This window comes from Colletotrichum fioriniae, assembly GCF_027942845.1.
Source record: "Colletotrichum fioriniae strain IMI 355084 chromosome Unknown scaffold_11, whole genome shotgun sequence".
Classification (NCBI taxonomy): domain Eukaryota; kingdom Fungi; phylum Ascomycota; class Sordariomycetes; order Glomerellales; family Glomerellaceae; genus Colletotrichum; species Colletotrichum fioriniae.
Window position 1 is genome coordinate 1,298,523 of NW_027076847.1, and position 12,361 is coordinate 1,310,883.

General features: G+C 51.3%; 1 protein-coding gene across 1 annotated transcript; it reads right to left on the bottom strand.

Annotated features, from left to right (window-relative positions):
* Positions 1 to 7,972: 7,972 nt before the first annotated feature.
* On the bottom strand, positions 7,973 to 9,760 carry N0V96_008982 (uncharacterized protein; the record flags this gene model as incomplete). Its single annotated transcript, XM_053188922.1, has 3 exons — positions 7,973 to 8,697; positions 8,752 to 9,602; positions 9,729 to 9,760. 3 exons carry the CDS (start codon positions 9,758 to 9,760, stop codon positions 7,973 to 7,975), a joined length of 1,608 nt encoding a protein of 535 aa, XP_053053688.1.
* Between the last annotated feature and the right edge of the window lie 2,601 nt (positions 9,761 to 12,361).

Consider the following 12,361-nt stretch of genomic DNA (forward strand, 5'->3'; position numbering starts at 1 on the left):
GGGTGCGCGGGATCGCCCTATCCTGGCCCGGCCGTAAACTATACCGCGTTCAGCAATGAAGGATCTCAACGCGGGCAAGGGAGATGGTAGGAAGGCGCCATGCCATGTGTCTCTACTGATACCAGTCAGACGTTTCGGGATAAACGGCCTGGCCGATCGACGTCCCGGGAGTCTGGGACCTATGTTAGTCCAATTCGCATCTAGCTAGGCTCGCAGTCGCACTTCGCAAACCGACGAATCAGCAATGTCCCTTTTGCTGTCAAGGACTCAGAGTCAACCGCAGATCCCACAAGCAAGGGCACCACGATAAGCCTTGAGGCTTCATCACAAAGAGGCCCTTTCGCCCATGGCACCTGTACCCGTGCCAAGAGCACCGAGAAGTCGGGTAACGAGCACCAGAACGCGTCATGTTGGGAGCCATGCTTTGCGGGAGTTGACTCGACCGGAAGCTGTGCGGTGATGATATTAGCTGAGATCTAGAACCCGGGCTCATTGGTAGGAAACAACAAATTCTGCGCGTGACATGCGGGTCTAGCCACCTTGGATATCTTACTTACACGACGAGGTACGTGGAGCTAGAGAGATTGTTTAAGGCGGTTCTCGGGTTGAATTGACATTGCTCACTTGAGCCGAGACAGCCAAGACACCAACGTCCCGGACAGGTATGCTCGGCGCTCTTTTTCGATTACCCCCGTATTCTTAGAGCATGATCAAAATTTGGAGGATATAGTGCAACAGAACTCGAGAACCAGTCGATGAAACAACAATTGTATTCTTGTTGACGGAACAGCCAATCAGGCGGTGCATTCCCATCATACTAAAGGATCTTTGTATCACGACATCATTATTTCTGGTATTCTTAATCACCCTAGAACCTCCAATTTTCTGTGCAACGGTTTCTGAAAGGTTCTAAGGTGGTGGCTTACCCTTGAGCGGAAGGAGTCTAGATATGCCGCCACAGCTGTCTCTAGCAATGCACCACTTCCCTTTTCCCCATCACGATATCTTAGACGAGCTGTCAGGAGTCCAGGCCATGTTAGAGCATGGCTTAGCTCAATGAACACATTGTCCCCACGTGGGAGGAGGGTATGCCCGCTCTTTAGAAAGGACCGAGCCGCCGGAAATGGTAGGTTCGGCGATGTGTTAGACTCTCGAACTTGACCGAGCAATTTCCCCAAAAAAGTCCAACCAAATAAGTTGATGGGCTAAAAGTTCATACCCACAATTTCGGGCAAGAACGATATGCTTTTGCTTTTGCAATAATTGCGACGAAGTCTTGGTTAAACTGAAGAATTTGCCCGAGGAGACATCATCACTTTCCTACTTTTTCTCAGGGTCGGAGTCGAACGGCATGAGGAAAGAAACAACGGATTTCATTGAAGTGAATACGGGGGAGTTATTGCTCTTTATTAATTTACATGCATAGTCTGATGAGAAAATGAACCCGTAACATTCTCTTTGGGATAACATGTGGGCTTGATGCATTGTCTAGTGCAGGACTCCAGCGGACTAGAACGTAAAGGTCCCACTCACGTGGTCCAACACGTGACCCTCCGGAACTCGTGAAAGGAATCAATCTTGACGCGATGACTGCCACGGAGTGAACGGGACCACCGCCACTTTCGCGATCCCGGCAAGCACCGACCAGCGTCCACTGTACTCATCCCCGGGGCCTCTTTCATCTGGACTGACGAAGGATGAATGCCTTTGGAGGGCGGTCGCGGTCCTCAGTAGGATGGTTCTTTGCCGGCCTCGACTCGTCATTCCCCGATCTCGGGACCGATGAAAGCAACCTCTCAGATCTCCGTTTCTGCGGTACAGATCTGAAAGCTGGTTGCAAAGTGTTTCAAGTGCGGAAGTCGGATCCTTCGCGGAGTACAGAGGTCCTCTTGGCACCAGATGTTCTAAATTACGATGAGCTTGAAGGCGATTTGAAGGATCAGGTCTTGGTTTTCAAATTCAAGGGAAAGTTTCACGCCGTCGACCATGTGAGTCTTTCCGTTCCATGAATACGGGCCTTTGTGATTTGAGTAAGTTCTAACTTCATCAGAAATGCCCACATTCTTCGTATCCGCTTTCACATGGGACACCGTTTGACATTGAAGATTTTGGGATCGTCTTGAGCGCAGGTTTGACATGTCCGAAGCACGGCTGGTCGTTTGATCTGCATTCTGGAATGGCAGACCGCGCGCGATATAAGCTGGGTATCTGGGAGGTTCAGTTGCGCGACACAGCACCAATAGGTGCAATACCAATAGGAGAGGATGTTCCAGATATAGAGGACGTAGATAAAGAGGTATGGGTAAGGAGAAAGCAGAGAATAGGATGATATCTGAAGCGTATTAAAGACAATCCATTTTTACGCGTTTGTGTTGTTCGTGTGAAGTCTTCGTTAACAAAGCTTGAATTTGGTCGTGTGGCAAACACCTACCTAGATCAATGGGATACATGTGACTGATTAAGGTCATGCAGACAGTAACGTGCTGAAGCATCGAATGATACGCCAGAAGTAATTTTGCGGACTGCGGGCAACTGAGACGCAGGTGCGGGGTAGCAGACTTGTGCTGAAGTTTGACCGGAAATCCTCATCCTCGCATTTCTAATTACAATACCTGTAAAGATGAGGTGACAAACTTCTAGCAGACCTTCACTTTCTCTACATTTTCTCTAAGTATGTTGATACAAACCCTATTTCATGGTCAAAGCCAAGGCTGACAAGAAATTACCGGTCGCCTTTCTTCGTGAATCACAATGTCGTCGAGCGTCAGAGAAACCAAGCCATCAGTGGGTGACCCGAAGAAGTCAGTGAGCGAGCTCTTCAGGCTTGATGAGCGGACTATAATGAGTGCGCAAAACCATGTTCCCTCAAAGAACTTTCTAACACCCATAGTTACTGGCGGAGGAGGTTCTATGGGCTTGGAAGTTGCTCGCTCAGTACTAGAAAGTGGCGGCGATGTTATATGCATTGACAGACAAGAGAGCCCTCTTGAGGAGCCTTGGAGTAAGCTTCCGCAGAGGCTGCTGAACCAGGGTGGCTTCTTGACTACGCTGAATGTTTATCCTGACCAGATCGTGTGCTGAACGTGTCCAAGAGTCATGGAACACAAGTACGGTACTATATGTGCGATATCACGGACGCAAAAAACGTCAAATTTGTCTTCGAGGAGTCCATGACGAAGATACGGTTCCCCTTCAGAGGCTTGGTAGCCTGTGCTGGCATTTCAGGCGACGCGCCATCCATCGACTTTCCGATCAACACGGCGAGAAGTATCATGGACATTAACGTCATCGGCACGCTCATCTGCGCACAAGCCGCAGCCCGGGAAATTCAGAGACAAGGGTCGGCTGGAAGCATTGTTCTTATTGCGAGTATGAGTGCTCACGGGAGTAACAAGGTAAGTTAATGGGATGGCAAAAGCATGCGTAAACTCTGACCGAACTTCCAGGGTGTTGATACCGTGGCATACAATTCCTCAAAATCAGCAGTTGTTCAGATGGCTCGTTCTCTTGCCGCTGAATGGGGCAGCCGCGCAGATATACCCCTCATTCGTGTGAACTCGATCTCGCCAGGGTACATCCGTACACGAATGACGGAAAAACCACTCAGCAATCCGGATATGGAGAGAGAATGGACCAACGGCAATATGTTGATGAGATTGAGTGAGGCGCATGAGTACAGAGGTCCCATCACCTTTCTGCTCAGCGATGCCAGCAGTTTTATGACCGGTTCTGATGTCCGAGTAGATGGAGGCCACACAGCGTGGTAGTTGAAGAGCTGCGAAACGAGCTTTCGGTGACAAGTTCAGTTACTACGATCGAACCAAAGGACTGCATCAGTCAAACTACACAAGGGCAGAAAGCAAAACAACCAATCGGGTAGCTACTTGGACTACGAGCGCTTGCATGACGAATCAGGCAGACAGAGATGGCCAGATGGCCAACAACAAGGGGCCACATTCAAATTAATGAGTCAAAACAGGAATGATTGGTTCGTTGGGGCTGTGAAATGTACGAACTGCATGCGTATGCAGATTTTGAGCCGGCGCCATTTGTGATGTGACTTGTATTCCAGAGCCGGTGGTCGATTGCTTTCGGCGTTGGTTTCTCCTCATTCCACATCACCATTTTCCCCTATTTTCTACCATCACTGATCGCTTCGAAACTGTTAGTATGGATCCGTCGGGGATCATCGGCATCATCAGCGTGGTGGCCCAGATCGTCACCACGTGCTCGAAACTTGGCCTGAGTTGGCGTGATGCTCCGGAAGACGCCAGAAAATTTAAGAATGAGATGGATGGGCTGTACAAAACACTCTCGGAAACCTCAAGCCTTCTGATCCAGAACCCCGACTTCATTGCAGCCTTTGAGGGACAGCATTCTGCGGTGCTGTCTAACCTTACGGCCCTTTCCAGTCTCGACGATGAAAGCCTTCTCTCTGCTTGCCAGGAAGAACTCGCGCGCGTTCTAAAGGGCCTACAGAAACAGATTGAGGGAAGCCGCTTCGGCTGGCAACGATTGAAAGCGATATTCTCTGGCGAAATGACGCAGTCCGCAATTGAGAACCTTCAGCGCCGGTGTCAAGCGATCAACAGCATGATCTCGATCGACAATACTACACTTGCGGTGAAAACCAGCCTCGAAGTCCGGTCTTTGAAGAATGAACTTGCTGGAAGACATCTAGACGAAGGCAGAAGGCGGATTCTGAATCGAATAACGTCAATCGACTTCACAACGCAGCAGATTGACAACCTCGATAGGAGACAAGAGGGGACCGGAAAATGGCTTCTTGAATCCCCAGAGTTCGAAGCCTGGGTCTTTGGAGATCGAAGAACACTTTTTTGTCCCGGAATGCCAGGTGCTGGGAAGACTATGCTTTCGTCCATCGTCATCGAGCATCTAAAACGCCGGTTCGAGGGTGACTCTTTGGTTGGGGTTAGCTTCATGTTTTGCAACTTCCGACAGCACGATGAGCAAACCCCCCGTGACTTGCTTGCCAGTATGTTGAAGCAACTATATTGTACGACGACAACAGAGTGCGGAGTGGTAGAGAAAACCTACGAGTACGAGATGTCTTCGGCGTCGAGGCAAGACATAATGCACTGTCTTCAAGCCGTGGTACTCCAATTCAACAGAGTGTACGTTGTTATCGACGCCCTGGATGAACTTGACGACAATCGAAATATGCTACTCGAAGCTATATTGAATTTGCAGAAAATATCAGGTATCAACATTTTTGCGACTTCTAGGCACATACCAGAAATCGAGCGCTACTTCGGCGGTTCACCTCACATCGAAATACGGGCTATTGATGGAGATGTGATGAAGTTTCTGGATGGACAAATATCGAAGCTTCCCTTAGCTGTGAGAAAGAACGAAGACCTGCAGGACCAAGTCAAGAGTACCATCGTTCAAGCTGTCCAAGGAATGTATGCAATACGAGCCACCTATCAACCTAAGGGACTGGGCTTGACTAATTCCGATCTACAAGGTTTTTGTTGGCGCAACTTCATTTGGATTCACTGCAAGGCAAACGCTCAGCCAAAGCTGTCAAAGAAGCACTTTGCAAACTTTCCAGCGGTTCCGAGGCGTATGACGTTGCGTACGAGAAGGCCATGGAGCGCATCGATCGACAGCTCGAAGACCAAAAGTCACTCGCAATAGACGCGCTCTCTTGGATAGTGAGCGCCCGGCGACCACTGAAAACCATGGAGCTGCAACACGCTCTCGCCGTGGAGAGAGGGACGACTGGACTAGACGAAGACAATATTCCTGAGCTGGAGGATGTTGTCTCAGCATGTGCTGGTCTAGTCACGATTGATGAAGAGAGTCAGATTATTCGTTTGGTTCATTACACGACCCAGGAATATTTCGAGAGGACGAAGGGGCGTTGGATGCCCGAAGCACAGAGGCTCTTATCAACATCTTGCGTTGCGTATCTTTCTTACGATAGATTTAAGTTCACGTTTGAGGAACATCTCGAGCGGATACAATTGGACACGGAAGAAAAGGCCAAGATCTCCCGGTCTCAAGGATACCGATTCTTTGAAATGGTGAAGGAACTTGTCACCAGCGAAAATCCGCTTTACGACTACGCCGCTTGCAATTGGGGTCATCACGCGAAATACACATATCCCCCGGACCAGGATACACTCAGCTTCCTTACTGACAGAGGATATAATCGCTCTTCATCATTCCATTTACTCCTGGACAAGAGCAAGTTTGCTTTCGATTTACTCTATTGGAGGCCGCCACCTCGAGATGTCTGTGGAGTACATCTTGCAGCATATTTTGGTCTGATTAGGATCTTTGAGCTTTTGAAGGGGACTGATAAAGTCAGCGAACTCCTGCTAGGTATACTCAAATATTTGGCATGCTAATGTGATCGGCAGACTAATTTGAACCTCGAGGATAGCTACGGCTACCCACCACTTTTCTATGCCATCCTAGGAGGCGACGAAGAGTTTCTCAGGTATCTGCTGGCGCAAGGCGGGCTGGAACTCAACAAAAAAGCAGGTCCCGACGAACATCATTTCTCCTTACTCCAAATCGCTGTGGACTGCGGGAACGAAGCCGCTGTCCGCGATCTGACAGGAACGGGCAAAGTTCATCTTGGAGCCAAGGACTTTTTGGGGGACACGGCTCTCCACCATGCCGTAAGACGCGGCAACGTCAACATTTTCAAGCTCCTGATCGAAACAGGCAGGGTCAATGTTGACTCGGATGCCGTGGAGCGGCCAAGTTCACTTTTACGAACTGCAATAAGAATGGGGCGGATTGAAATAGTAAAATATCTTGTCGAGACACAAAAGGTCGACATAGCGCCACGAACTACGGCCGAAGACACCCCATTCTTTTTAGCCATCGATAGGAACAAGGTGGAGATAGCCCGATATCTGCATGACACGGGATTGATCGACCCGAACGCAGCGAATTGCCAGGGATTAACGCTACTACATTATATTGCAGGGCGCAATCGAGCGACACTGCAGACTGTCCAATGGCTGCTTGACGCAGGAAAGGTTGACGCCAGTCTTCTCACGAGAACGAGTTCTGGGAAGACGTCGTTGGATCTTGCCTTGAAGAATCGGAAGCCAGAGGACCCAGTGATCAAAATGATTTCGGATAGGATGACATTTTTACAGACGACGAAGATCGAACAGGCCATGGATGGTAGTTGATAGAATCACGAACCACCAACTTTCTAGAACGCATGGCAATTACTTGGTCCACACACCCACACTCGAACCGCTCCCGACACGTTGCTGTGATTCTGTCACGACCGAAAGGAGACACGATCTCGAACAAGCGGCTCAGATCCGTGTCGACCTGCCTGTGAGCATACTCCGATGGCAGCGGCATCGCCAATTCCTACTCTGTCCTTACGCAACTTCTCGTGTGGATTCGAAGATTGGGAACTTTTGACGAGACTATTTCGGGCTATAGCAGGGGTCTCTCACGATGTTCGTTTCAGGAGGCGTGCCTCTGGACCTGCACTGCGGATCCTCCAGGCGTCTAAAGGCAAACAAATTTAGGACGGCACATAGAGATGGGTGCCAGTGAAATGAAGAAACTGCCAGGCCTCAGATCATGATACTATCTGCTGCGGCGGACTCCTCGAATCGGCCGTCAGAAAAGACCACCTTGATGGGATTATGTGAGTGATTCGATCATCACAGTTCGTGATATTATTGCATATCTATATAGTACATCATGGACGACAATCTTCTGTCTGGGTATTCAACAAGAAAGGAAAATGAATAGTGATAGGTGAGACAAATGAGATGAGTGACAGCAGTCATCCCATATATGCCTGAGTACAGCCTGTGTGGTTCGCAATATCTGGTTCGGAGGGTTCATCATCCGATCCTTGGTACGATTTATCATGGGTTGATCCCAGCTCGAGAAAAATGTCGCCGTGTGCTCTCAGTAGTGACCGTATTGGCGTGCCACGATACTTTAGTCCGGGCAGTCCTCAACCGCGGTACCCCATTTCGGGCGAAAACCGCCCATCAGGTCCCCTCTCTGCTCGAGGGAGCTGACCTGGCTGCGGTCGGTAAAAGTTGTCTGGGTTATATGGTCGATAGCCGTTATTGTTGGGCTGGTATCCGATATTGATAGACTCCCGGTACGGACCCTGTCCAACCTCCTGGTACATGTCGTATGTCGAAGCAGGATACGGCACCCTCGCCGTCGAAACCGCTGTCGGCGGCCGTCGCTGCGCTGTGCTAATCCTCAGTGGCGCGGGGACAGCCGGCTCGTTGATGGACTTTTCGTAGTAAAAGCTCTCCGCTTGCATGTTTCTAGTATTTCCGACGGAGTCGTTGTTATTGGGCATACTGGGGAGAGGCGGAACCGCAGCAGTCGCGTTCGTTGTTGAAGGATTCGGTAGAGGCCTGGCAGAGGATGCGTCCACCCTAGATGCTCTGTCTGTCTTGAATTGCTTCATCATCTGCTCTTCCATCTCCTTGGTGGTACGGTTCGCGATCTTGGTTTGTCTGAAGGTTGTGACCATGGCGCGCTCCATCTCGCGCGTGCTGCGCTTTGGTTGTCTGAGGATGGCGGACTCTCGTGGGAGCGAGCCGTTACCTCCTGGTGGTGTGTTTTGCGTCATGTTTGTTGCTACGGCAGCGACCTTCTTCTTCCTCTTGTAGCGCTTTACGCCGAAGATTACTGCGCCGATGAGCAGCCCGATGATGGCTGTAAATTTTGATTAGAATTTTGGGCTGTAACACGAGGGTCACGATGACTTACCGACAACGGCGAAGGAGATTCCGATGGCGAATCCACGGTCTGTGCCATCAGCAGGCGCAGCTGACGCCGATGGCGCGTTAGATGCCTCGACCTGGGAGCTTGGCGGGAGAAGTTCTGGCTGTGGTGTTCCAGACGCCGCATTTTCGACCGGCGGCGGCGGCACATTCGTTGAAGGAGTGGTTTCGGCGGCAGGAGGAGGAGGCGGCGATGGTGTTGCAGGCGGCTGACTGGCAGGCGGGGGATTCTGCGGTTGGCGAGCAGGAGGATTCGACGGTGTCGCGACCGGGGCCGGTTGTTGTGCGGGAGCTTCTTGCGGCGGTGGGTTGGATGGTGGCGGCGCTCCAGGAACGAGAGTAATGAATCCTCTTGCGGGCGGTAGGCTTGCCGGCAACGCCGGGTTCAATACTGCCGATGGGATCGGGGATCCTTGCGCCGCCGGAGGTGGGAGTGACGGTGCGGCCGGGGGAGGCTGCACACTCGGAGGAGGGGCCGGCGTTGCTCCGGGTGGTGGTGGTACTGCTGGCGGAGGCTGCTCTTGTTCTGAGTCGCTGCTCGAGTCGGATTGCTGGCCTGGTGGTGCGCCTGGTTGTGGTGCGTCGGAATCGCTTGCTGATGATGCTGCGCCGGCTTGGCCGCCAGCTTCTGAATCGCTCTCTGCTTCCTTTGCAGCGCCGCTTGCAGGCTCCTTCTCTTCTTCCTCCTCTTCTTGTTCTTTATTCTGGTTGGCGGGTTGATTAGGTTTGGCTTCCTCTTCCTCTTCTTCCTCTTCTCCTTGCTTGCCACCGGTTTCTTGCTCCCCGTCAGCTTCCTCGGCTTCCTCTTCCTTAGCGGGCGGTGGTGCCGGGCTTTGCCTGCGGGCTAAGTTGTGACGAGGTCTGCCAGGAAATTTGGGCGCAGTTCTTCTCCTCCGCTGTCTGTTCACACCGATTAGCGTTCCTCACTAAAAGACTGATGAGAAAGCTTCGTTGATCCCTTACCTCAAAGTGGACCAAGTTGCAGTTGCGTCCATCGCTGCTAGCCCACGCGTCTGCTGCGTCTATCCTACGAACCAGTAACGAAATAAAATCGACCAGCGAGTGAGTAAAGGAAAAAGCAGCGCAGCTGCGAATCTAGAAGAGAACAACAAGAAAGGAAAAATGACGCAAGCGTCGCATGAGAAACCGAATCGCGAATCCCCGAGATGTTGGGCAGAAGCAGAAGCAGAAACAACAAGAACCAAAGCAGACGTCACGACGGGGTGGGCGGCATTTGCCTCATGTTATCAATTCTCGCCGTGTCGATCATCTTGCCCAACCCCACGGACAAGTTCGGAGACATCCATGTAGAAATGTCTCCCACATCAAACAACTTCCAAGAAGAACGGGCAAGGGGGGTTCGAGATGTGCCTTTCTTACAAGCTGCGGACGGCTCAGGGACTCAAGGACAGTGGGCACCGTTCTTTGGTGCGACAAGCGCAGGCGAGGGGACGCTCCAGGGGATGCTCACACGGATGGGAACCGGACTCCAGAGGCGGCTTAAACATGACTTTGGCGCAGCCGCTAGAACCATCAGCCATGTTTGCCCAGTTCTAGCTCCTCCTCACCAGCCTCAGTGCGCCGCACAGTTACATCCAAGGGGCCCAGGAGGCCCGGACAGCGGGGAGCTTCTCAGCTGGCAATGGGGCTCTGAAGTCTGTGAGAGGGCGAGCCGCAAACCACACCGGTTCCCATGTTCGGAGGGTTTCAGACGGACCCCGGCCGCTGTCACTCTGATGAGCCCGCCGTGCCGCACCAAAACCCTCGGTCGTGTTTGACGCGTTTCTTGGCGGCTTGGCCCGGAGGCGCCCTCTTTCTGGTGTCTGAAACCACCGAGAATGCGACTGCGAGCAAGCCATGGATAGGCTCGAAGAATTGTTGGCAGAGTGAGGTGCTGAAGTGTGCTAGTTTCTCACGTTTGCACACGAGGAACTCCACCCCGGCGCTTCGAGGACGGAGAGAATTAGAAACATGGTTGGGGGGCCTTGTCTGAGCCTGGAAACATTTTCCGTCCCTTCTTGATTGCAGCGCCGATTGCTGTTTTGTCTCCTCAGCTCCTGACTATCCCTCGGTGCAACTTCGTGTTCCTTTGCCGTAGGATTGATACTGCGACAAGAGTATTTTGAGGCTGGCTGCAGCTCGCTGCTTCTCATCGCATAAGTCTAGTATCGAAGTGTGCATGACCCCGTTCCGGTCTAACAGCGCAACTTTTGGCGAGCTCAGAGCCCGTTTGCTTCAATGCCTGACCGCGCATAGCGGCTCGGCCACGGAACAGTCGTGATCGACGCAAGGACAAAACCTGGCTCAACCTGCCTGTAAACAAACAAGTCAACTTTTACCGACACAATCGTTGGGTCGCGGACCCGTGACAGACAGCACTTTGAGGAGTAAGCCCGGCCTGGGACATGGACCAGCTCTCTGTCGAAGGGGTGTCGCGTGGTAGTATCCGGGGTAAGCTCTGGCTCAACCTCATCCACAACGGGGTTGGCGATGAAACTCGGAATGCATGGGCACCTGGCAAACATTTTTATCGGCTCCTCACCTGACAATGACGTTGACCTCTGGAGTTGTGAACCCCAATGGCATTGGCAGGCGATGTGCTTTCTATTAATACCATTAATAGTCCCTCCATCCTTTAGGCGCTTGAACGCCGAGCGCTTGATCTGCATTCAATTCGAGTCGAGGTTCGGTTCGACTAGCTGTTCGGCTCCAATACCCTCTCGGCTATATAGCCCTCCGATCCGTCAGAATCATGCTTTATGTGACTTGTTTTCTAGAAATACGAAAGTTGGATTTTTGGCTGTGTGGGCAGGCGAGACATTTTCTCTTCCTTCCAGTAGCGGCTGTGACTTAGATGAGTTGTGTGCATCGGTCACCTCAATCAACAATAACCGGAGACAGCGAAACACAGGTTTGAACATCAGCAACATAATTCATCGTCTGGGCTCCTGAGTATCTTATGAGTCTGAGTTTCTGGTTTCTTCCCGTTCCTCAGCACTCAGTTCCGTGTTGAATTCATAGAGATCGAGGAACATTGCAGTTCCGAAAGCCAAGATCATCACGGTGTCTCGCCCTGGAACACATGGTCCCAACGGATGAGCAGCCAGTCGCATTACTTCCTGGGCCGTTGACTTTCGAACCCTAGCCGTCTGAGGACGAAGTATAGATTAGCAAGATAAGAGGCTACGGAAGTCGCGCCTTGTGGAAAGAAGTCTTGCCTGTGGTACATAGTGGCTAGGTGCAGCACTAACATATCTTGGCATGGAATTTCATAGGGTGCTTTTCGGCCGCAATTGATGAATCTTGTGAAAAACGGCTGAATGATAGTGGTTCACTTCTTCGATAAAGTGTGTTAGTAGCTTCGAGCACAGCTAGCGGCCTGCTGAGGATTGGCAAATACTCATACGGGTCTTGGGCGCATCAACCTGGAATAATGACAAGTGATGGATGCAATTCACTGGATGAAACACATACACCTGGAAATCACCTGCCACAGCGCCTACATGTACTTACAATCGACATCATAGCAGCCATACATACTTACTCAGCCGTTCAACGATAGTATCGCAGATGTGCCCTGCGGTTGAAGACACGAA